At 31.1% G+C, this 25,693-nt stretch overlaps 7 protein-coding genes across 12 annotated transcripts; 4 read left to right on the top strand and 3 right to left on the bottom strand.

The window, feature by feature from the left end:
• Positions 1–27: 27 nt before the first annotated feature.
• Positions 28–3,136, bottom strand: LOC111677025 (UDP-xylose and UDP-N-acetylglucosamine transporter). Of its 4 annotated transcripts, none has more exons than XM_046954658.1 (6): positions 3,009–3,136; positions 1,414–1,532; positions 1,139–1,355; positions 945–1,076; positions 698–883; positions 28–632 (listed from the first exon to the last, which is right to left on the bottom strand). In XM_046954658.1, exons 2-6 carry the CDS (start codon positions 1,494–1,496, stop codon positions 237–239), a joined length of 1,014 nt encoding a protein of 337 aa, XP_046810614.1. In that variant the 5' UTR covers positions 1,497–1,532; positions 3,009–3,136; the 3' UTR covers positions 28–236. The 4 variants fall into 4 exon arrangements, with proteins under 4 accessions (XP_046810614.1, XP_023293817.2, XP_046810613.1 ...); XM_023438049.2 differs by lacking the exon at positions 3,009–3,136 and adding an exon at positions 2,350–2,429; XM_046954657.1 differs by lacking the exon at positions 3,009–3,136 and adding an exon at positions 2,246–2,264.
• LOC111677004 (THO complex subunit 5) lies at positions 2,402–5,044 on the top strand. Its single transcript, XM_023438027.2, has 5 exons — positions 2,402–2,946; positions 3,011–3,718; positions 3,776–3,982; positions 4,180–4,716; positions 4,778–5,044. The coding sequence occupies exons 1-5, from the start codon at positions 2,860–2,862 to the stop codon at positions 5,015–5,017; spliced, it is 1,779 nt and encodes a 592-aa protein (XP_023293795.2). The 5' UTR covers positions 2,402–2,859; the 3' UTR covers positions 5,018–5,044.
• Positions 5,045–5,143: 99 nt separating this feature from the next.
• LOC111677053 (malonate--CoA ligase ACSF3, mitochondrial) lies at positions 5,144–7,528 on the top strand. 2 transcript variants are annotated; one of them, XM_046954655.1, is made up of 3 exons: positions 5,144–5,276; positions 5,366–5,492; positions 5,618–7,528. In XM_046954655.1, the coding sequence occupies exons 1-3, from the start codon at positions 5,205–5,207 to the stop codon at positions 6,742–6,744; spliced, it is 1,326 nt and encodes a 441-aa protein (XP_046810611.1). In that variant the 5' UTR covers positions 5,144–5,204; the 3' UTR covers positions 6,745–7,528. The 2 variants fall into 2 exon arrangements, with proteins under 2 accessions (XP_046810611.1, XP_046810610.1); XM_046954654.1 differs by having other exon boundaries at positions 5,366–5,561.
• On the bottom strand, positions 6,996–8,678 carry LOC111677021 (cofilin/actin-depolymerizing factor homolog). The gene is made up of 4 exons (XM_023438046.2): positions 8,523–8,678; positions 7,536–7,726; positions 7,367–7,472; positions 6,996–7,302 (listed from the first exon to the last, which is right to left on the bottom strand). Exons 1-4 carry the CDS (start codon positions 8,523–8,525, stop codon positions 7,156–7,158), a joined length of 447 nt encoding a protein of 148 aa, XP_023293814.1. The 5' UTR covers positions 8,526–8,678; the 3' UTR covers positions 6,996–7,155.
• A 385-nt stretch (positions 8,679–9,063) lies between these two features.
• On the top strand, positions 9,064–19,550 carry LOC111676999 (serine/threonine-protein kinase Genghis Khan). Of its 2 annotated transcripts, XM_023438022.2 has the most exons (18): positions 9,064–9,205; positions 9,684–9,926; positions 10,007–10,278; positions 10,343–11,605; positions 11,672–12,279; positions 12,352–12,494; positions 12,559–12,736; positions 12,810–12,916; positions 14,815–14,927; positions 15,311–15,449; positions 15,507–16,021; positions 16,085–16,790; positions 16,854–17,057; positions 17,122–17,307; positions 17,405–17,498; positions 17,585–17,799; positions 17,864–17,976; positions 18,038–19,550. In XM_023438022.2, exons 1-18 carry the CDS (start codon positions 9,190–9,192, stop codon positions 18,086–18,088), a joined length of 5,166 nt encoding a protein of 1,721 aa, XP_023293790.2. In that variant the 5' UTR covers positions 9,064–9,189; the 3' UTR covers positions 18,089–19,550. The 2 variants fall into 2 exon arrangements, with proteins under 2 accessions (XP_023293790.2, XP_023293789.2); XM_023438021.2 differs by having other exon boundaries at positions 15,311–16,021.
• On the top strand, positions 19,410–24,379 carry LOC111677046 (G protein-coupled receptor kinase 1). Its single transcript, XM_023438092.2, has 15 exons — positions 19,410–19,550; positions 19,966–20,125; positions 21,059–21,135; positions 21,202–21,275; positions 21,342–21,443; positions 21,601–21,675; positions 21,740–21,801; positions 21,883–22,126; positions 22,228–22,383; positions 22,439–22,765; positions 22,827–22,927; positions 23,017–23,235; positions 23,297–23,503; positions 23,567–23,729; positions 23,799–24,379. Exons 2-15 carry the CDS (start codon positions 20,013–20,015, stop codon positions 23,982–23,984), a joined length of 2,106 nt encoding a protein of 701 aa, XP_023293860.1. The 5' UTR covers positions 19,410–19,550; positions 19,966–20,012; the 3' UTR covers positions 23,985–24,379.
• LOC111677047 (coiled-coil domain-containing protein 25) lies at positions 24,357–25,308 on the bottom strand. The gene is made up of 3 exons (XM_023438093.2): positions 25,133–25,308; positions 24,972–25,063; positions 24,357–24,906 (listed from the first exon to the last, which is right to left on the bottom strand). The coding sequence occupies exons 1-3, from the start codon at positions 25,203–25,205 to the stop codon at positions 24,445–24,447; spliced, it is 627 nt and encodes a 208-aa protein (XP_023293861.2). The 5' UTR covers positions 25,206–25,308; the 3' UTR covers positions 24,357–24,444.
• Positions 25,309–25,693: the final 385 nt, after the last annotated feature.

Raw genomic sequence — 25,693 nt, 5'->3', positions numbered from 1 at the left:
TATGTACATAGTTAAAACAGCTAGACATTTTAACAAAATTTAATTACTTTTCTTTATTGTCTATAATAACAAAATAAGCATTGTCTTAGTCATAGTTTTATATTACGTTAATGTATTGTTAATTTGAACGTAAATATGTATTTATGACTAGGACGGACTTACTGATTGCATACAAATTGTATAGTATATATATATTTTTTTTTAAATCTTTACTAATAATTTAAAATCTATTAGATCTATGATGTTTTAGATTTTTTCTGTTCTTTAGACGAGAACAAAGTTTTTGGATAAGCCTCCGTAAAGATAATAGTACCAGTAAATACTAATATCGTACCAATCCAATGGTAAAGAGTAAATGAATTTTTAAAGTAAAGTATGGAAAATAGCAATGAAACAAATTTGCGTAAAGTTACAACCAAAGTAACAGTCAATGAACTGCATTCAGCTGTTAAAACATAAACCGAGCTAATACAGACATACTGGGTAATCATATTGCAGATTAAATAAAAGATTTGTTCAGGAAAGTATGTGTTAAATCCGGCTACAACAAGAGCATCACTGGTGGCACATATCACTAAATGATCCCAAATGTTTTTGCCCAATAACATAAAGCCGGGCAATGGCAAAAGATGCTAAAATAGAAATAATATTAATTTAAAAATGAATATAAATAATATTCAAAGCTTTTAATATTTACCGTATAGTACAAAGCTTCTCTTGATCTTTTTCCAAATTTCTTGTACAATACTTCTTGATATATGCCCATACATGCCGATATTAACAAAGCAACTGTTAGAATGCCAATGCCAACACACCACCAAAACACTACCGAATATTTGTCCTCAACTGTATTATCTTTAAATTTGGGATTACTGGTATCCTCCTAAAATATAATAGAGCATTATATTGAGACATTTTTTGGCACAAATAAAAGATCTACTTACAACTTTTGTTGCTGAAACCAATGTACAGGTAATAATACCAACCGTAATCAGTACTACCGATAGATATTTGGAAAAACCATAACGTTTCTTAAGTATTAAAATACCCATAATCATATTTGCCATTAAAGATCCCTTTAAAAAAATTAAACGTAAAAAATATACATCACGCGAAATTATGATTTTTTAAAATATACCGCTCTGAATATCATATGCAAAGGCATAGGAATATTAAAGTTGAAAGCATAATTATTGCAAACACTAGTAACGAAAAACATAAGCACTAAAATAGCATAGTCCTTAAAACCAATTACGGGTTTAACCGTGCCAAATTTCGAGGTAAATATATAACCCTCCACAGCAATGAATAAAAATTGTGAGAAAGTAATAAGATTTCCAGCACCGGCATCATGTCTGTATAATTAACGAAAAGAGAATTATTTAATATTACCTTATATAGTTGATAACATACTTTACTAATAGTTCCAAGAATATCACATTGCTGCAACAGCCAATGAATACACCCAGCACTGCGAACCAAGCCTTTAAATTCATATCTATTTATCTAGTTTTGTTACAACTTAGTGCAGTCTGAAATTAGAAAAAATATATACATGATCGTGATGATGAATAAATAAAATAAATATTTGATGAATATCCAGTATTTTTTTATACTAAATGCCCCACACAATGTTGTAAGTGCAACAATTGTATTAAACTAAAATATATGCGTATGTACCATTTCATTTGTTAGAGCCTAATATATTGATAATGTTGATTATCTCTTATCGTACGCCAGAAATAGTATATATTTTTTTCTTAATTTAATTTTATACAATGTGGATCAATGAAATGAGAGAATCACAGTTCTCAATTGAGGGTCAAACATGATTCAGCAAAATAATCTAAGAAGTATATCTGATAACATTGTAATCAACTAGTATCCGACCATGACTTTGTTAAATTGTATGAATTTAGTCATTTAGTCTATCAGTTAGTCAGTCAGTCCTTCAGTTGCTTATCTATCTTAACGGTCTTACTCTATGTAATAATTCAAAATAACGTTTTTAAAATAAAACGCGTATAAAAATGACAATTACGCCAAACTTATGTAATTTATAGAAATTTATTTTTAACAACTTTAAAATGTAGAAAATTGTTAAACACTGATTTAATAAATAAATTGATCAAATTATTTAATTTATTCCAACACTCCCGCACGAATACTAATAAATTTTTTGTTATGTTATAAATACAATGAAAGTATCCGATTAACCCAATGAGCGTAAAATAATATGAATTACATTATTTAAGGGATTAAATTTAGAAATAACTTTTTTTATTTTTAATTTGTACTTTATTTAAATATTAATCTAAAACAGTTTAAAGAATTTAATTAATTAGTTACATTTTAGTGTCACTGTGTTTTTGTGCTCTCTAATAAAAACAATTATTCTATTGATGACAAACTGTACGCTACCGGTTATTTTACCTTTCAAAGAAATAGTAATAGAATAAATTGTCAAATTATGTTAGTTGGCAACTCACAAATATTACCATATTACAATTCTAAACATTTTTTTGATATTACTATTACACAAATTCTCACTTAACATTTTTTTCTTATAATCACATTTCACAACATAAATATAAAAAAATTAGTCTTACTAAAAACAAGCTTAGATTGTATATTATTTGTACGAATAAAATATAAACTATAAATATTTTTTACTGAAAATATCTTATAAAAAGTAAAACCGTGTAAACAAGACTCAAATAATTGTTTATTTTTTCTTCTAAAATCAAATTGGCAACGCCATGTTTATTTGACAACTTGACGTCAAATTTGTTTGTTTAAAAATCGTGCACCACAAAATATATTTTTTTACAGAAATTAAACAATAAAAATATTAGCATAATGGCTAATATGCTTAATGAAAATTTTGAATTGTTAAAACAATTATTTACAGATTGTTTAAATGCCAAAAACAACATAAAGGATACGGTTAGTGTAATGTTATATATTTTTTTGCGAGAATATGTGTTTGATAAAGCTATTGTTTTTACAGAAAGTTGATTTGGATGAAAAGCTTAAAATCGGTTCCTTGGAATTTGTAGTTATAAAGAAAATAAATCGTTTGGTTAAATATAAAGTACGCTCTGGTCGTGAGGAGTTACAAGCACAGAAATCTTTAGTCGACTGCAATCGTTTGCATTTACAAAATCTTTTATACGAAGTCAACTATTTGAAACGGGAAATAAAGCACTGCTACAGGTTTAAAAGTCAAGATGAAGACATTGACATTTATGAGCAGAGAATTGACTCTGTTCCCGAATCAAAATTGACTCATAAAGATCGAATTGAGCGTTTGGAAAGAGAATTAAATTTGCGTAAAAAGTTGTCGGACGACTGCAACAAACTGTTGAATGATAAAAATATGGTCTTCAATCAAATTATTGTAAAAATGGAAAATTTATCAACATTTGCACCTTCTCTGCGCACACTTTTGAAAGCTACTCGTCCGCTGCAGGAAGCTTTACAAATGCCCATAGAACAAAAATGGAAATTGGAGCAGAAGGTACACATGTTGCCGGAGCCTTTGTATTTGGCATACGTAAATTTACGAGCAATAGAGCAACTAGAAGGAGGATTTGATCTAGTTGTTCTGGGACAAGAAGATGAATTGAAAACATATGAAATGAAGAAAAATGAAACAAGTTCCCTTCAAGATCAATCGTTCTTTCTTCAACCCCATCCTCTTTCTCTACAAATTAAGGTATTGTCTGCACATTATTTTTTATGGGTATTTCTTATATAAATATTTTAACAACAGTTTACAGATGCATGTTTTGCAAATGATTATATTGCAGTTAAAGTCTATTATTTGCCATTACTTGAAATTGTTACTGGCCATTGCGAGATCTATTTGAATGAAAATCAAATAAATCATTCGGAAAGTAATGTTTTACAAGATTTTCTGAAGTTTATAGGAGAAGATGATATGGGTGATTCGCTACCATATTCTACTGCAACTTTAAATGTAAGTTTTTGTATATAAGTTTTTAAAGGAAATTTTATTTTTCACAAAAATTCGATTAACAAAATTTCAATTTTTTTTTAAATCTGATCAAAAAAAATGCGATTTTTAAACAAAATTCAATTTTTCTAGCAAATTAAGAATATCAAATAAAAAATTAAAACTTAAATTAACTGAAAATTATTTTATTTGAAATCTAGCTTCAAAATCACAACATAACTCTGGATGAATTTTACAAAAAATTAGCTAAAAATAATTTGGGAAAACCATATCGCTGGCTACAACATTTATGTGGAAATACATCGTTTAACAGTGTTAAAAACGATCACAATAAGATTTTAAAATTAAAAGATTTCACATCCGATTGTGTGAAAAAATTAAAAAGTTATTGGAATTCTCGTTTAATATTGATAACACAAATACGGTCTTTTATGAATAAAAACCTCGATGAATATATTGACACCAAATTGGGATGTACAAAACCGAATTGTGCATTGGTACAGTGGTCGGCAATTTCATGGGAGGAATATGAAGGATCTGAAACAACTCTACAACTAATAAACCAAAAACTGGCCGACGAAACTTGTAGTTTCTTTAGAGCTGTTATAGTATTGAGTTCGGCAAAAATGGAATGTCTTATTAGTATTTCAAATAAATACCCCCTCAACATACCTTTGTGGACAATTACCGTGCATTGGAATGGTCATCACAATGCATTGAATAATTCCTCGATTAAGGTATGTCGGTGGTTAAATGCGTTGTGACATATAAATAATCTTTTTTTATTTTACATTCTAGATAATGGAACAATATACAAACTCTTTAAATGATTCCAAGCCACCATCTTTAAATCTATTGGCAAAACAATTATTGCGTACTATGTATAGCTTTGATATTTTCCTCGAAACAGAGGGACCTCTTTATCAGCCACTAGAGTACAATAAAGAAAAGAGTTTTATAAAATCGTTTTCCAAACGTATTCGCGTGAGACCGTATAAAAAAATCACCAAGGGATCTATTAATTATTTTAAGCAGTAAAAGTTAAGGAGAAAAACTTTCTTTCTAGTTATCCACTTCTTTGGTAAATATAATAATTTTCTTTACATCGATCATAGAACAACCCAATAAAATACATTTGATTTAATTTATCAAAAAAAAAAATACTTTATCTTGAACGTTATAGATAATTTAATAATTTTTTTACACGTCAATTGTTTATAAAATAATGAAAAATTATCGTCAGCTGCAACAAATTTTATTTGGACATCGCAATCTAAGGCGATTATATTGTGCGAAAGTAAATATATATGTATAGATGATAATTAATGATGTATTTAAACTTGTACGTATATATAAAATTTTGTTTTGTGTAAAATGTTTTTGAAGGTCACAAAAACGTCAAATTTACAAGATGAATATAATAAGGATTGTGCAGAGAAAATAAATCAAGTATTTCCGTTATTTAAAAAAGGTCTAATGTTTGCCGATAAAATTTGTATAACGGATTTTAATGGTCAGTATACTTATATGCAATTATATGCTAATTCTAAAAGACTGTCTAGGCAAATTTCCAACATATGTGGTAATACATTAATTTTTGGAAAATTATATGTATTAAGTTTAGTAATTATTATTTAGGTAGTGGCTCTTGTTCATCGATAGCTTTCTTTTATTCTAATGATGTATTGACGGTGTTAATTTTATGGGCAATTTGGATGTCCGGACAAACAGCTATGGCTCTGAAACGTGATCATGGAGAAAATTTACTTGTCAGTTTAGTTAAAACAAATCAAACAAGGCTTATAATATCATCGGATATATATGAAAGTTGTAGTCATAAAATAGCTTGTGACAATAACATTCCATTGATAAAAATAGACCACAAGTTTCTTCAAATGAATAGAAAAAACCAAGAGAATAGTAAACTTTTGACTACCCGGAAGAATGCATTTTTCGAAGGTGTTCTATATGATGATTTTTATAATAAATCGGGAGCACTTTCTATCTACACCACTAGAAGTGAAGAAATCTCCAGCATCACATTGCTGTCTCATAAACATTTAAACGCTCAAATAAGAAAGGCAGTACAAGCACTGAATATATCTGGAAACGAAAGAATACTTTATATTTGCCCATCGTTTCATAGTTCCTATGTTGGATATATATTTAACATGTTGTTTCCCTTAAGTGTGGGTAGTCATGTTTTTATATTTGAACCATTCGATGCCAAGTCAGCATGGAGCACCATTTTAGGCCTAAATATACCATTAAAGGAGCGTGTCAACATAATGATTGCTGAACCGGAAGTATATCAATGTTTGATACAAGAATATAATAACATGTTTACAGGAGATCATCAAATGGTAGAATATATAAAGAACTACTGTCAACGCAATATTCGCTTAATGATGTCGTGTTTAGTTTCTTTAAATTCTTCAATATTTTCTACTTGGCTTGAGATCACAGGACATTCGCTACTGGAATGTGATTTCCTAAACGATTATTTAAACTCAAGAACATGTAGGGCTAATCCTGACACTATTGCAAAAAATCATTTAAGAAGGCTGCGTATAGTCGATGCGAATAACAATGTTTTGTTGGAACTAGATGACTCTCAAGGATTCCGACCATCACAAACACCAATAATCGGACGTCTTATGATAGCAAAAGCTTCAAGTGAAACTTTCCACTGCACTGGCGAAATAGTCGCCTACTGCAATGGGGTTTTTATGAAAGTTGGCCGTTATCAGTATCGTTCCAACTGATTGATTTTTTGAATCAAGTGCACTTTAATAAATGTATTTGTTTGCTTTTTCTGATTATAAAAATGACTAATTGTCTGATAATAGGGCAAAAAAAAAGAGAAAAACAAAAAAGAAAATGACTCACGATTGAATGAGTCACTGAATAACAAATTCTCTCATACATTCGTATTTATCTCTTTTTGTGGGGAGAGAACAAACAAACCAAATTTTAGGAAAAATAAAGAAAATAAATTTTACAATTTGTAATGGGGTAATTTTTAGTGTTTTTTTGTTTAATTTTTATTATTATTTATAAAAAGCTGAAATTCAATGTTTCATTATTTCTGCTTCAAAATACAAATATTGTGTTGTGGTTGATGTAATTTTATTGGATTGGGTGGTAGAGTGGTGTTAATAAAAAAAGCATTCATCTTACTGACGGTCAGTGGCGCGCAATTTTTCCTCGACCGCTTCGCGGGAAGCTTCAGATAAGTCGGTAGCTTGTATGTATTTTTGGACACCGACAAGAGACTTTTTCAAGGCATCGAAGGAGCTGGAGTACAACATCTTCTTCTTGACCTATAAGTTTACATAAAAGCTGTTATATCTTTTCCCAGCCTGTTTCTTTCTAATGTTAACTTACTTTGGCAGTATCAGGGCACCAGGACATAAGGAAAAGCTTCTGTTTTTTGGAACTTTCTGAGGTACCTTGACATTGGTGCATGTATTCAAAATCAAAGAGACCATAACTTTTAGAAAAAAATGAAATTAACGATTTGTCATTAATATTGAGTGTTTGTTGTTGCACTTACCGGCACTCTCCGGGACCGCACTTTTGAATATCTTCCAAGAATTGGTCATATTCAGCATTACGTTCACCCACAGTCTCTACATCAATTTGTTTCTCATCACGAATGTAAAAGATAACATATCTATGTTTTTTGTCCTTCTTGATTTCTTCGTATGTAGTTTTGCACACATCAGATACGGTGACTCCTGATGCCTATGGAAGGAAAAAATATCGGAATACTGTTAAACCACGCCCAATTCTGCACAACAAATACACCCCAAAATATAGAAGAAAAAAATTTACCGGCCGCATAAGAGCTCACGTCTACCATATATGTACAAATATTTATATATACATACATATGTACATATATATTTTTCGAAGGCATTGGTAAATTAACATTTTACAAGCCATACTATGTACAACTTTCTACCTAACAAATTTATTCTTTTTTACATTTATCACATCATTTATTTTCTCGGTTCCAAAAAGATATAAAAAAAAATCATTTCTTTTTTACATCTTTTTGCAAAAGCCGTAAATGATAATTTCGCCATTTTTTATTATTGCAAAATGGTGAGTTGCCTCTCAATATACTCTCTCCCTCTCAATTTGATGCGATACATTTCTGACCTTATAAGGCTATTTATAAACGGCGTGTGGTCGTCGTCTAATTTATGAATTTCATATAAAAATATATATGGATATACATATATTTTTAGACGGTATAACCTCTAAAAAATAATTTTCAACAACTTTTTGGCCATTTTTCGATGGGACCGTAGCATTGTTAAAAGGCATGTCTCTTTTTTTTCCATTTGTCGGCAGCAGTATGTATAACAATATTGTTTGGGTGTGTGTGTGACTTTTGCCGTCTATATACATTGCCATTTTTACCGATTTCTTGCTTCCTTTTGATCGTTTTCTTCGTTGGATAATTTTAACATTTTGGGGAGAATTTGTGGACACAATGATAAAAGTTTTGGTTCCAGTAAAAGTTTTTCCTTACCATTTTTAAAAAATTTGGGTGTAGACGATGCGAATTTAAAAAATGCGACGAACTTGCAGCGTGTATACGCTAAAAAAATTTCTGGCAGACTGACGCACAGAATACAGAGAGTTGACAGAGGTGAAACTGAACCCCGCAAAGAAAGCGAGAGGGAAGATGAAAACCAAGCGGTGCTGACAAATTTAACAAAACAAAGAATTTGGCAGCACCTTTTTTTCAATGTGTCATGTTGCCAGAGCTGCCTTGATAGTATAAATTATTATTTTTCGAATCCATAAAACAATATAATACGTATTTTGTATGAAATATCTGTGATATTACTACAGAAATAATAAACTTAACATATAAAAAAAATGTTCTCACTCTAACATATTAACTAATACTATAGTAATAGTTATAACTGTTTGTTTTCAAAATAAAAGTATTAAAAAATTATTATTAAATTTTGCAAATTATTTTACAAGAGTTCAAAATATTTTACCGCCATCTACTGGATTTTACTGACATTTAGTTTCATGTTTGTTTAGAATCTCTGACGAAAGAAAACATCTTTGCAACACTGTTGTCAATTCTTAGACGGCGTAATTTATTTTGTTAGTCTTTGTACTTTGGTGTTAAAAATCTGGACAAAAAAGAAAAAAGTTGACAAATGTGAAATAAGAAAAAAATGTCTGAACTTTGTGGTAAATATCATTAAAGCTATTTTTATTATGCCCAACGTTTGGGTACGATGGCTAGGGCCAAAAAGATTAACGCCTACATGTGTAAATATGTCTATTATTGGCAAGAAATTTACCCCCTGTCACCCTCGTACTTATACTATACAAAGAGAAAGATTTCGATTTGGGAACTTTATTGAGGTCACCGCTTTGGCCTTTCGTATGGAGAGCTACTTTTAAAACATTGTGATCCAAGTCGTCAGACCTGAAGAGTGGGAGAATATGATTGATTCCATTGGAAGTTTTTTTTATATGCTTTTACTAGTAAAAGGCGTGTCTGTGTACACCTGTCAAAATGATGGGCATGTAACCATTAGTGGATCGAATTAAAGCCGCTAGTCTTGTTATTGGTTGATGAGTAATAGACTCCAATACCAATTCATTCTGATTATTTTTCAATACTTCTTATTGTTATTGAGTTTTTGTTTGTTTCTTCACTTAGAATCTCTTGAAGAATCGTGTACTAGGCGCTTAAAGTTACTCGAATCTGTCATATTGGAACATGGCATGTCCCAGGGCATGCTCTTGGTGGCTGACAATAAGGATAGCGAAGATGAAATCTTACCACCACATGGCAAAGCGATTTCAGTTGAAACATTGCTGGATGCATTACTCTTGCTCTACGATGAATGTTCAAACTCCTCGCTAAGAAGGGAAAAAACGGTATCCGATTTTATTAAAATAGGTGTGTAAAATGACAATCATGGACTGAAAATAACATTAGTTAATTTGGTTGTATTATTTTGTTTGTGTTTCTTTTTATAGCCAAACCTGTGGTATCTTTGGTGAAAAAGTTACGCCTTTCCCGAGATGATTTTGAAATTATAAAAATTATTGGCCGTGGTGCCTTTGGGGAAGTGTGTGTAGTTCGTATGATCAGTACCCAAAAAATATACGCCATGAAAATCCTTAATAAATGGGAAATGCTGAAAAGAGCAGAAACAGCTTGTTTTCGAGAGGAGCGGGATGTTCTGGTATACGGCGACCGTCAATGGATAACGAACTTACACTACGCCTTCCAGGATGATACGAATTTAGTAAGTATATACATGTGACCGATGAATATTAAAGAATCCCCTAAAAATATGCTCTATTTTTTAGTACTTAGTCATGGATTACTACTGTGGAGGTGATCTGTTAACACTACTCAGCAAATTCGAAGATCGTTTGCCAGAAGACATGGCAAAATTCTATATTGCCGAAATAATATTGGCTATTCACAGTATCCATCAATTACGATATGTCCATCGAGACATCAAGCCAGACAATCTGGTTATTGATGTAAATGGACACATACGTTTGGCCGATTTCGGATCATGTTTGCGCCTGGGAAATGACGGCAAAGTTCAGTCCAATGTGGCTGTGGGAACCCCTGATTACATTTCACCGGAAATTCTTCGAGCAATGGAGGATGGACAGGGTAGATATGGTGCTGAGTGCGATTGGTGGTCGTTAGGAGTGTGTATGTATGAAATGCTTTACGGCGAGACACCCTTTTACGCAGAAAGTCTAGTGGAGACTTATGGAAAAATTATGAATCACCAGAATTGTTTTGATTTTCCGCCGGAAGAGAGTACGCACAAAGTCTCAGATTCTGCCAAAGATCTTATAAAACGACTTATATGTGCTCCTGAATTTCGTTTAGGCCGAAATGGTCTAGAAGATTTTAAATCACATCCTTGGTTCGAAGGGGTCGATTGGGATCACTTAAGACTGGGTCCAGCTCCATATGTACCCGATGTTTCCAGTCCAACAGACACGTCAAATTTCGATGTAGATGACAATACAATAAGGCATTCTGAAAGCGTACCACCAACCTCGAATCCGGCATTTTCAGGCTTTCACCTCCCGTTTGTTGGCTTTACATTTACACAGAATAGTTGTCTTTCCGATTTGGGAAAACTCGATATAAACCTACTGGGTACTCGAAAAGAAAGTGGCGAAGGTATCGATATTTCGTTCTTAAATACTCTCAAACAGGAGCTACTAAGCGAAAAGAATTTGTCTCCCGAATCCGCACGACAGATATTGAACGAAATCAAAATGTTTAGCAAAAATTCACTAGGAATTGAGAGCAGCAGATCTGTGGGTGACAAGGAAACTCAATCATTAAATACGGAATCCCTAGAGCTCGATAGTACATCGAAGGCTCAACTGCAAGATCTCGATAAGGAGATTGCCGAACTAAAGCGTGAAAAATTAGAATTAATAAAGGAGTATAACGATGCGATGGAACGCATAAAACAACAGGATTCAGAATTAAAAGATGCAATAAGCCAAAGAAATCTAGCAATGATGGAGTATTCAGAGGTGACAGACAAACTTTCTGAACTTAGAAGTCAAAAACAAAAGCTTTCAAGACAGGTAAGTTAAAACAAAATAACTATGAAACTACATTCCGCTAAAATGTCTATCTATTAAACACAATAGGTACGAGATAAGGAAGAAGAACTCGAGACTGTTATGAAAAAGATAGACAGCCTGCGACAGGATCTTAGGAAATCGGATAAAAGTCGTAGAGAGCTTGAAATGCGCATTGAGGATGCGCTGACCGACATAGCAACAGAGAAAAAGCAAAGAGAACGCACGGAAGAATTTTGCCGTCAATTACAGGATGAATTGAATAAAAAGAAGAATTCAGATGTCTCATATGCTGGATCCAATTTCAATTCGGATGCAACTCGTTATGAAATCGAACGCATTGAAATACAATGTACCGAAAAGTTAAACCAGCAACAGGCCAGATATAATCTGGAAATCTCAGCTCTAAGAGAGCAACTAAAGGAGTCCGAAAAATATCAGGAGACTCTCCTTAACGAATTACAACACAACCGAGAGAAATATGAATCGAGCAAACTAGATACGTTTAGTGACACAACAGATACAATTTCAGAACTCAAGGAAGACTACGACAAGGAAAGGAATTTATGGATGGAAGAAAAACAGAGACTTCTCATGGAAGTTGAATTACAAAATCAAAAAACTCTTCAAATGCAGGCTAAGCAAAGTGAATTTGAAGATAACTTTGAAGAGCTAAAGTAAGTACAAAATATTAAGCAATTTATTTATTTAACGCGAGATCTAATTGCATTTGTTGTTTACATTAATAGATCTAAACGTCAGGCAATTAGTCAATGGGAGAAGCAAATGTCTGAAATTATACAGTGGGTATCAGACGAAAAGGATGCAAGAAGTTATTTGCAAGCTTTAGCAACAAAGATGACGGAAGAATTGGAGTATTTGAAGCATTCTGGTATGTGCATGGATTTTTTATTTTTATTATTAAATTATAAAATTTTTGTTTTTTTTTTACTAAGGTCCCTTCTATAAGAAAAACAACGATAACAATAAGAATTGGCGAAATAGAAGATCACAGAAATTAGACAAAATGGAACTACTTAATTTGCAATCTTCATTGCAATCGGAAATACAAGCAAAGGCAGCTATATCGGATGAATTAAGTAAAACTCGTGCCGAATTGATTGGCACCCAAAAGTAAGTTCATCTACTACCATAATAGCAGAAATAATGTATTTTAAACTAATATGTATGTACATTTACTTGCTAGGGATTTGAATGAATGTCGCAAACGTTGCGAATCGGCAATGTACGAACTTCATTTTAAGGAAAATCAATTAAGAGAAATTCAAAAGGGTTTGGAATCTTCAAAGGGCTGTAAGTATTCAAATTCCATGTTGTTACCTTTAGTTTTTAGTATTTCGAGTTGACTTTTTTTTAATTTTCGTTAATTTTAACCCAATGAAGAAATATTAATTGGCATTAGATGATGAGAAAGATGGCTTGCTTGATTGATTGAAGTTTTTTAAAGCGTCATTGCTTAACCTAAAAATTTAATAACATGTAATCTGTTCTGTTCTATTGTTCTGTATTTTTTCCAACGCTGCATGATTTACATATACAATTTCAATTGGTTACATTCTTACGTTATAGAAATTAAATGGCATTTAATTTTTTTTAACTTCACTTAAAGCCCCTGTAGACGCTAATGTCAACGAATTAAATGCTGAGTTTAAAGGTTTGGAAAATTTCACCTTAACTGATAGAAAGCAAACTCGTTCAAAATTTACTAGGTGTGCCAAGTGCAATCAGTTTACGCGAACTAGTGAACAATTTAAAAGCATTTTAAAATCAGAAAATGAACCCGAAATTGAACAACAATTTTTTAGTCAAAACGCAAACATCATCAGCACTATCAGACCACAAACAACGAGTTCCGGCTGTAATAACAAACACGATGTCGTATTGAACGATTCGAATGTAACGCTAACGACGGCGATGAAAAATACTATGAAAGATATAAAGTCACAAAATAAAGTCTACACCTGGGTTGGATTTACGTCCTGTTTTCTGGGCATGTTGTATCTGTTCTTTCGCAATAACGCAATGCAATAGACTATTGAGCGAAAAGCACTTAAGTACAATAGTGAATACTCATACCTATTACAACTAATACTACTACTACTACAACTACCACATACACCTTTATTTATATTTATATGTACCTATATTTAAATGTTAAAAGAAATATAGTTTTGTCGTCAATTATTTATCAATCGTTCAAATCGTTCATCTAATTTTTGGTCGGTCGAAAAAAATACTTTTTCTTAAATGTCTTCTTAGGTTCAAAGTGTTAAAAAGATCTTCTACAATTTCATATTTCTGGTAATGTATTTGGATTTAAAGGGTTGAAATCGAACCGTACCGAAGTGAACCTAAATGAAAGCATAATCAAAAACATTGATTGTCTTTATCCTGCACTCACACATCAAATGATTTACGTTTGCTAATTGTAACTTTGTTCTTTAATATATAGAAATAGAATTTCAATTTTGGCATCGTGTTCGGTTTCGATTCTTTTCGTATTTAGTTTTTTAAAAATTGTTGTATTTGTTATTGCTTCGCTTTCTATTTCTGTTTAATTACAAATGTTACAACGTTACGTGCAAATGCATTTCCAACTTTGTGGCTATAACCAATTGCTGTATTCCTATATTGTTAACGTATTTTGTATTAAGACAAATGCTTCATGTTGTTAACAAATACAAATGTGCTGTTGAAAATGTTTGGCGCTTACTAATATACAATCTTATGTGTGTGCAAACAAAAGAGGAAGATACCCGTTGCATGTCCGCTAGTTATTTTACATGTTGAATCAAGCAAGTTGTTAATATTTATTTGGCAATCATTGTCTTTTGTTCTTTTTACTTTTTACTTGTGTTTTGTCCTCCTTATAAGTACATACACACTTACAATGACTGTAAGCATTTTAACAATCACAAGATTAAAATACCAAAAAAGTTATTCCATTCTTCATTGGGATATGTCATTAAAACTATAAATTATTTAAGTCTAAAAGTGACTGTCCCTTGATCTGTTATTATTTTGTTTTATTATTTTCCTCTTGTAACTAAGTTTAATGTTTTCTTTTTATTTTATATAAACAATTTATCTACATAACAAAACTTATGCTTGCACATAACGTTGCGTGTGTGTTTCTTTTATTTTGCAATACAATCAATCATTTCCATCCACCAAACTTTACTATGATGCAGTTTTGGAGAGATCAAATTCACAGGTATCTTATAATTATTTCAATAAAGAAGCAGCAGCTATTTTCAAAGAATCAGATCCCAATATCTGTGGTATGTCGCTAGGAGATACAATGGTAAGTTTCCATCTTTATACTAATTTAATGTAAACCAATATAAAACTTAAAACAAACATGTAAAGTCCCATATATTAAGACACAAAAAATATCTTTAAAAATAGATTTATTATCTTTTAAATAGATTTGGTAATTCGTATTAATACAACGAATTCATTAAAGATAACTACTTCATTTTCTTTTTTAATAGCATTATATTTATTTTTCGAACTTTAAACACAAACAAAAATCTAATTTAAACTATTTTACCTTTTAAGGAATTAGTTGGAAGCAAATGTAAGACAGATTAGAATATGAAAAGCATAGTTTGTCATAAATATTTAAATTATTTTAATCTTTAGTTGATTTTTAGTATAAAACTTTACTTCTTTTTAAAATATTAGATGAATTCTTCATCGAATATATTCTTTTCGGATGATGAACAACGACAGCAACAGTTGCAACAAATGTCATCAATGTTCAGTGGTAATAGTTATCCAATGAACTTGTCGCCGGAACACAATCTATCTTATGGGGAAGAGGGTAAAACTCGTATTAGTAATTCAAGTTCAAAAAGTAATTTGAGTTGTAAATCAACAGAGCTTCATCAGCAACAGCAGCAGCAACAGCAAGCATCCGGTGGGCATAAGCAAAAGATTCATCAGTTTTTGGTTCGTACATTTAGCAGCCCAACCAAATGTAACCATTGTACATCGTTAATGGTGGGTCTGACGAGACAGGGTGTTGTGTGTGAGATTTGTGGGTTTGCCTGCCATACAAACTGTTGTCAAAAGGTTCCTACAATATGTCCAGTACCAAATGATCAAACCAAACGGCCGTTAGGCATCGATCCAACTCGCGGAATCGGAACTGCGTATGAAGGCTATGTGAAGGTACCCAAACAGGGAGTTGTTAAGCGCGGCTGGGTACGACAGTTTGTGGTAGTTTGTGATTTTAAGCTGTTTCTATACGACATTTCGGCAGATCGCAGTGCTTTACCTTGTGTGAATGTCTCGCAAGTTTTGGATATGAGAGATACCGAGTTTGCAGTAACAAGTGTGAGGGAAAGCGATGTCATTCATGCTGCTAAAAGAGATGTGCCATGTATATTTAAGGTATCTCTCGCCATAAACACTTTGCAAACTGTTTTTTGTAAGTTAAAATAACATTAATTTTAGATAAAAACATCATTAATTGATGGCGGGCCATGCTTAAATACTCTAATGTTGGCGGATAATGAATCGGAGAAAACCAAATGGGTAGTTGCCTTAAGCGAATTACATCGAATTCTAAAGCGAAATAATCTTCCAAACACAGCAATATATAAAGTTAATGAAATTCTAGATAGTTCTTTGGCTCTGATGCGCAATGCACTAAGTGCTCTTATCGTTTATCCCGATCAATTGTTACTGGGCACCGATGACGGACTGTATTGCATAAACTTTGAGCAATATGAAATTGCACGCATTGGCGATAGCAAGAAAATCATACAGATTTGGTACATTGAAGAGGAGCACATTCTAGTATTGCTCTGCGGCAAGCAGCGGCACATACGTCTTCTTCCTATACGTGCTCTCGAATGCAGCGATGTAGAATGGATCAAAGTTGTCGATTCTAAGAATTGCGTTGCTGCTTGCACGGGCATTATCAAGCGAATGCCGACGTTAGTTTATTGCTTTGTGGTGGCCCTAAAGAAGCCAACCAACCAAACCCAAATAATTGTTTATGAAATCAATCGTAATCGCTTACGACACCAAAAAATGTGTGAATTCACTGTGGCCTATACAGTTCAATGTGTTCAAATACTTTCCGATATGAGATTGGTCATAGGCCATCAAAGTGGCTTCACCGCCTATCTATTACAAGGAGAAGCAACAGCCATGTGTAAGTTAATTATCTAAATTTAAGTTAATAGAGCGTGTAATAAACGTGTACATTTATTTTTAGCGTTAATTCATCCCGAAAATCAACTTTGTGCCTTTCTAAATTATTCTGGCGTGGATGCTATACGCGTTATTGAAATACAATGTGCGGGAGGAGGTTATGGAGAATATCTGTTGGTCTTCCAAACTCTCGCCATCTATGTTGATTTACAAGGTCGCAAGTCGCGTGACCGTGAGATTATGTATCCCGCTGTTCCTACAAACATAAGTGAGAAGAAAATAATTAATCATTTTTTGTTAACAACCATTTAAACTCTGCCTATCTTTTGTAGCATACTCGGAAGGACATTTATTGGTTTTCTCAGAAACCCATCTGGATATATTCAATACACAGACAGCCGAATGGGTACAATCTATTGGTCTTAAACGATCATCGCCACTAAGTCAACAAGGAAATATAGTTTTAACACATGTCAATGATACACCAAACGTTGTATATTTAGCTAATATTCACACAAGTAAGTTGAATTTAAATTTTTGTTTTTTGGTTTATTTAAGATTGAAAGCGAAGGTATCCATTTAACGGTAATGTATTTCTATTTCGATTTCTTACAGAGGGTTTATTCCAGTCCAAAAATCTTAAACGCATTAGTGGCGTTAACACTAAACGTCGTTTCTCAATGAGAGAAATTAATAAAACTATTAAAAAGTTTGTATATTTTTCATATTATTTTTAAAAATCAATTGCAATTAACTTATTTAATTATTATCTTTTGTTTTCTTGCAAATATATAGTACCGACAGAAGATCAAAAATGATTTCAGCGCCTACAAACTTTAATCATATATCGCATATGGGTCCTGGAGATGGAATTCAAAATCAAAGACTTTTGGATTTACCAACATCCATTGAGAGTCCTAATGAATCTCGTAGTCAATTGTTAAGTATGATACAGCCCGATATGGCTTCTTTGAAACAATTCAGGCAACTTAAAATAGGTCACAACAATGGTAAGTCAATTTTTTATACACATACACCTACATATTTATAATATTGAAAATGTATTTCTTTTAGGAATGATGCAAAAAAGCACAATGCATGATCAGCAATCGGAACATAATTATTCAGAATCTCGGTCGCCGAGTCCATTTGGCAATGAATCGTCGTCTTTTAAAGACATGTTTGAGGTAATTATTATTTAGTAAATCTCCCTATATGCCTCGAATTATAAACATTTTCCACTTTCAGGATGAGCTATCTTTTAGTGCTCAATTAATGAATGATGGAAATCAGCAGTGACATTCACTACGTTCGATATTTTCCATATTTTCTGAGCAACATACCTAGATTTGTGCAATACAGTAGTGAGATAGAGATAGAAAGAGTAATAGTGATGCCAGGGGAATGCTTCCTTTCACTAAAAACAAACTAAAAGAGAGATTAACTTGTAAAAACTGATCTCATTGGCAAATAAAAGGATTTATTTATTTAGAAGGGAACGAAATGGAACGTCGTAATCTTTTATAATTCGAATTACATATTAACATATACAAACATAAATATATAAATATATCTATTCATGCATAATACACATACTAATCAAATATAATACATTTATTTAAAATTTTCATATTTTACGATATTGATATCGATCGATAATAATTTATATATATACAACATACATATACACAACAAATTAATACTTTAATATTGTATGATACTGAGTTTAATAATTTTGCATATACAACATACATACATACAAACATATATATTTTACATACTACACATACAATATACATAACTATCTATATACTTACTTATCATACATTAAAAAACATATTAGATTAAATTATTAATTGCAAAAACATTAGTATACATACATACTCTACACTTTATTTTATTAAGTATTGTATTATTTTTTAACTAATTTAGATTATCGCGGTTTCACAGGGATGTAGACGTGTGAATTCTCGAATCACTGTAAAAATGTTATACAGTTGCAACTAAAACAAAATAAATAAATAAATTCGTATGTCCACTACTTTGTGATGCCTTTAAGATTTAAATTATTTTTTTTTTTATTTTATAACAGATCAGCTTATAATATGCTAAAAAGTAAAAATAAATAAAGTAGACAACTTAACATTTACAAATTTATTAAAATGTTTACTAACTAAAATATTCCATAGGAATAATTAAAAAATACTTTGTCCATCCGTATAACTGTTGCAATCCGTTTTCGGCTGGTCCCAGAATTCTTTGGTATAGAAAAAAAATAAAAATTAAAAAAAGAAAGAAATGATGTTGACCAGACGTTCCTGTATGTCGAATGCTACAGAATGTATAATATCTTAGGATGAATATAAATGATTATATCAAATTTACAGATAACGTAAAATTTAATATAGCGTAGAATGTTTTAAACAAGTTTTACTGTATTTCATTGTAGTTGCCACTCAACTGTTTTGTATGAGATGCTATTTTAGCGTTTTTTCATATAATCATCCTGTTATACTGTTAATGTTACTATTTTATATAAGACACCCCGTTAATGAAATGTTTATTCTTCAGCAGCAATTTCAATTTTTAAACAACTTTATTATTTCTGAAGTGGTGTATTATTCATGGTTTAGTGTAGATAAATATTAATATATATTGGATGTTCTAATTATGAATACTAAAATAAAAGAGAACTCATTGATAACATAATAATAGTTAATACAAGTTAGAATATAAATTACATGAAATTCTTGTAAGAAGTGTAAGTTTTGAGACAGTAAAAATTAAGTGAAAAAAATATTTCAACTGAATATAAATAAGTACATACATACATAAGTATATACATAAAAATCTATTTGATGCATTGAGGTGTTGATTGAATATATGTACATACGTACATATGTATGAATATATGTACAATATAAATATTTGTATGAACAATAAAAAAAGATGAAGAGAATGAGAGAAGGAGTGTGAGCGAAAAAAAAGAGATTTTGTACATTTGTTTGTGTGCGTGTGTGTGTATGTTTATGTGATACATTTACTGTATTCAATTGAATGAACATCATAATTTTTTTTATTTGTAATATTCACGATGGAAATTTGTATTTTCTTTTAATTATTTTTTTTTACTTGTATCAACGGACGTTATAAAAAAAATACTTAATATAATTTAGAAGAAATATACAATAAATAAAAGAAGAAACTACCAATACCATACAAGATGGCAGACTTAGAGGCTGTTTTGGCAGATGTCAGTTACTTGATGGCCATGGAAAAGTCCAAGTGTACTCCAGCGGCTAGGGCCAGCAAGAAATTAATTTTGCCCGATCCAAGGTTTGTATGAATGGATATAATATCAATGACTTTAAAGTAAACAATAGCTAAAACAGTTTATTTATAAATAATAACAATAATAATGTACCTACTATTGGAAATAACACAACTTTTATTGACGCAGTTGGTTTTTTTGTTGATCCATCATAAAATACTCATTATAATGGCGTAATATACATACTAAAGAAATCTGTGAGATTTAAACTGAAATAGTATTTTTGTAATTCTTAAAAAAATATCATATTATTAATAGGTTTACTACATTTTGTATTTTAATATTTCTCAGTAATCACAAATTCGCAAAATATAGATACATTTACATATATGTATGTACGTATGTAGGTACCTATAATAAAGTAAACAAAATTGTCTTTACAAGTAACAATAGCTTCTTTCCAATTTTTCTCTAAATGATGTTATTATCAAACATTATCTGAGAAAGAATTAAACAAATAATATTATAGTTGAGTCCCTAATTATATGTAAAAATTATTTACAAAAAAAGAAACTAGATCGTCCGATAAATTATATTATTATCACTTTAAAATGCTATTTTTAAACTTCTCTCAAAAGATTTTTTGAAACCTATCGAAAACTTTAAACTATTGTGATAATTCTTCTATTTTAATCAATTTTAATTCAAATTCATATACAAATGTATCTGGTATATCGATTATTTTTAACCGGATTATGATTAGCTTCATTTACTCAAATACCATCAACATATCTTCATATTTTCAAAAGTGTAAAATGTCATTCCATAAAAATCACTGCTAATGTTATGCTTTTGTGGCACATGCTCCCATTAAAGGATGTTATGAAATAAATTAAGTTTTTTTATAATCCTTTAAAATCGCACTTAAAATCGCATACTTATCTAATCCAATATATTGCTAGTTTAATAATTCTAAATCATTTACACATTATTTACAGTGTTCGTAGTGTTATGTATAAGTATTTAGAAAAGGAAAGTGAACTGGAGTTCTACAAAATATTTAATCAAGTTATAGGTAAACAATTGCCAAAAAAAACCCTTTTAGATTTATCCACTGTAATTGAGTTTTGTTTTTCTTAAGGTTACAACCTGTTTAAAGATTTTTGTGAAAACGATTCTGACGAACCTATTCAACAATTTAAATTTTATGAACAGGTAAATGTTGAATAACTAGAACTACATTATATGGTTTAGTAATTATGGTTTATTATGATTTTTTAGATAAAACAATTTGAAAAAACCGAATGTTGTGAAGAAAGAAAGAAAATGGCTCGAGAAATCTATGATAATTTTATAATGGAAGAATTGCTAGCTCACACATATGTAAGTAATATAAATTATATCTTATTCACAATACTGTGATCATATGTCTTTATTAATTTCAGAATTTATGTTTAAATCGATTATAAAATTTTATTGTAAAATTATTGGAAAAAATACATTTTAATTAATTTTATTATGTTATTTAATTGTTCCACAGGATTATTCAAAGGATGCTGTTGGCAGCGTACAGAAATATTTGCTTAAAAATGAAGTACCCACAAATTTATTTGAGGTAATTGATTTATTAAGTTTTATTTAACTAATATCTACAGTTAATGAAATTATAAACATTTTAGCCGTACATTGAGGAAATATTTAGTTATCTAAAGGGCAAGCCATTTAAAAAATTCTTGGAAAGGTATAATATTCAAAAATGTTTATTGCGATTAATATTTATATATTATAGCGAATATTTTTTATTTTTTATATTTATTTTTAGTGAAAAATTCACACGTTTTTGTCAATGGAAGAACTTAGAACTAAATATACAGTTAACCATGAATGACTTTAGTGTTCACAGAATTATTGGTCGAGGAGGTTTTGGCGAAGTGTATGGATGTCGTAAAGCTGATACTGGGAAAATGTATGCCATGAAATGTTTGGATAAAAAACGAATTAAAATGAAACAGGGAGAGATGTTAGCATTGAATGAACGTTCAATGTTGCAGGTTGTTAGTACTGGTGTAAGTATTAATAAAATGTATAAATAAGAGTCGCTTCTCCACATACATACATACATATGCACGTTTCTTTTAATTTTAATTTAATTTCCCTCTAATTGTAGAATGACTGCCCTTTTATTGTGTGCATGACTTATGCTTTTCATACACCGGACAAATTGTGTTTTATATTGGATCTTATGAATGGTGGAGATTTACATTATCACTTGTCGCAGCATGGTGTCTTTAATGAGGACGAAATGAAATTTTACGCCGCAGAGGTAAATGTTTGTAGGGAATCATGGAAAGCTTAGGTATTAATCGATAATTGTTTAGGTCATACTGGGCTTGGAACACATGCACAAACGTTTCATTGTGTATAGAGATTTGAAGCCGGCAAATATTTTGCTAGATGAAAATGGTCATATACGTATTTCGGATTTGGGTTTAGCTTGTGATTTTTCGCGAAAAAAGCCTCATGCTTCGGTGGGTACACATGGTTATATGGCGCCCGAGGTTTTATCAAAAGGTACTGCATACGACTCTTGTGCTGACTGGTTCAGTTTTGGTTGCATGCTTTACAAATTGCTCAAAGGCCATTCCCCTTTTAGACAGCACAAAACCAAAGATAAGCATGAAATTGATAAAATGACTCTCACCATGGTAAGTGTTCAACTTGGCTACTAGTTAATACTTGCCTCTAATTTGTCATTTAATTACATAGAACGTAGAACTTCCCGATACGTTTAGTCCAGAACTGAAAAATTTATTAGAGTTACTGCTTCAGAGAGACGTTGATAAACGTCTGGGTTGTATGGGCAATGGGTATGTTTGCTTCCTTTTTGTCACTTCCTCATACCACATTAATTTCTTATGCAAGTTACAATTTAACAATTCCACTACATTACTTTCAGGGCTGAAGAAGTGAAATCCCACCCGTTCTTTTCCGGTATTGATTGGCACCAGGTGTATATGCATAAGTATACACCGCCGTTAATACCACCTCGTGGAGAGGTAAATGCAGCTGACGCCTTTGATATTGGTTCATTTGATGAAGAAGATACCAAAGGCATCAAACTCACAGAATCTGATCAGGAACTGTATAAGAATTTCAATTTAACAATATCAGAAAGGTAAGAATAAGTTGAACATTGATTTACATTCCTATATATTAAATGTGATATGTTGTCTCAGATGGCAGCAAGAAGTGATAGAAACTGTTTATGAAACTATAAACCAGGAAACGGATAAAATCGAACAGAAGAAAAAAGCCAAACAAAAAATGCACTTTGATGCCGACGAGAAGGAATCCGATTGTATTTTACATGGCTACATAAAAAAATATGGTGGCTCTTTTGCATCTCTGTGGCAAACAAAATATGCCAAATTGTATCCCAATCGGTAAGAATCAACATTCAACAGAAATATTCAATACTCTATAAATGATAAAATTTATCCCTTAAGATTGGAGTTACACTCAGAAAGTGGCAATAATAAGCCCGAATTGATATTTATGGATCAAATCGAAGATATTTCTTCAGACTTTGTCACATACAAGGGCGAACAATGTATTCAAATACGAGTCAATGATGGCTCGCGTGATGGTCGCATTTTATTAACAAATTCCGTAAGTTAATTAAGTTCTAATTGATCTATTTGTAATAATAAACAATTAATGAAATCAATCATCTTTAAGGATGAAATCGGTCTAAAAGAATGGGCCTATTCTCTACGTTCAGCGCACAAAGTGTCTCAAGAACTTTTAGGTTCGATGGCGAAAAAGGCTGGAAAAATTTATGGAAGCGAACGTGATGGCAACAAAGCGATGTACATAATAAGTGGTGGCAATTCAATGCAAAAAAATGCAAATGGCGCAAATTAGCATCAACTTTAGTATTAAAAAAAAATAACAACACAACAACCGAAAATTATACTTTTAAGTTCGTAACGAGAAAAATTATATAAATATATTAATTATCATAGTACTACACACAAATCAACAATGAAACAAATATGAACATTATAGCGGTATCATCATGCCGTTTCTGTCAAAATTTATATAAAGAATATTAGAAGAAAAAAAAATGAAAAACAAAATTAATGCCAATTAAATGTGTGGTTAAAATCAAGTATAGAAAACCAAAATAATCCCTTTAAAATCCTGTACACTAACAAAAAAAAAAAACAAAAAACAACAAAAAAACTTGTAAAACACGTAAAAACGCATTTGTGTCAGAAGTAATAAAAGTAAATATCTAGTAATCAAAAACAGAAAAAGGAATTCATTTATTATTCGGGATAATATAAAAAATAACACAAAATATTATTACATATGTATATATTTACATAAAATCATCGGAATCGTTACCATTGTCATAATTGGTGGTCATATTTTCAGCTTTAAGTAGCGATGTGTAACTTCGAAGCTCACGCTCTTGTTCTCTTTGTCTTTCAAGTTCCTTTTCAATTTCTCTTTGCGAACGTTGTTGAGCCTTTTCAGCCTGTCTTTCTAAAGAATCACGCTTTTCACGTTCTTGTCTAAGATCAGGGTATTCCTCTGTTTTGGTTCTATTTAGTCGGTTTACTATATCGTTGCGTCGCTTTTCCACGCGTACTTTCTTAACAGCTTTCTCGTTGTGGTAGGCCACTTGACCAGCCTCCATGTCAGGAGTTTTTTTCAAATTCTCCCACATTGTATAAACGACGTCTATGTTATTTAACTTGTTTCCCTGAATACTGTTCGCCTTAACCAACTGAACGGCGTCTTCTATAATTTCGGTGGGTATATCATCGATGGTCTGACCCTAATATGATAATACAGTTTATTTGTTAGTGCTACGTTCGTGTCGAGTTTTTAAACTACATTTACCTTTTCCAAACGTAGATAAACATGAGCGGATGAATAATTATGTACATGGAACCAAACGTCTTCCGGCCAACCCCATTTGATCAAGTCTTCATCTGTAAAATTGGAAAATGAATTGAGATTTTGAATATTTTTCAAGTGGAATAAGTATTTTGTTTACATACTTTCATATTTATCTCGTCCCATATACAATACAGCTGGAGGATCAACAACATTGCTTTTAAAGTAGAACACCATTTTTACTCAAAAAATTATTCCAATTCAGCAGCACACAAATTACAAAATTCACACTGTTTTTACCAAAGAATAAATGTTTCTTTCTACCACAGACAGAAGGCGCATTCATAAAAACAACAAAAAATATAGTTCTGTCAAAAAATCTATATGTTGCCATACTGTTGCTTTACTGTATCAAAAAATCGCACATTTCGAAAAATTCCTGTGCCTAAAACATATATGTATATTTAAATTATTATATAAACTGAAATTATAAAAATTGTGCACATATACATATGTATATATTTAAAATAAATTTATATAATATTGTAGGGTAATTAAAAACATTGTTATTTTAAGTTAAAAATTTTTAATACAGACTCAAAATACTTTCCAAATAAAACAGAAATGTCAAAAATTCAAATAACATAGTAAATAGTATAGAGATGTACAATCATAAAAATTTTAACGGTTATTTAAAAATGGCCACCCTTTTTGAAATGACATCA

Source organism: Lucilia cuprina, chromosome 6 (genome assembly GCF_022045245.1).
Source record: "Lucilia cuprina isolate Lc7/37 chromosome 6, ASM2204524v1, whole genome shotgun sequence".
Lineage (NCBI taxonomy): Eukaryota > Metazoa > Arthropoda > Insecta > Diptera > Calliphoridae > Lucilia > Lucilia cuprina.
The sequence above is the reverse complement of the archived record's forward strand: the minus strand, read 5'-3'. Positions and strand labels throughout refer to the sequence as shown.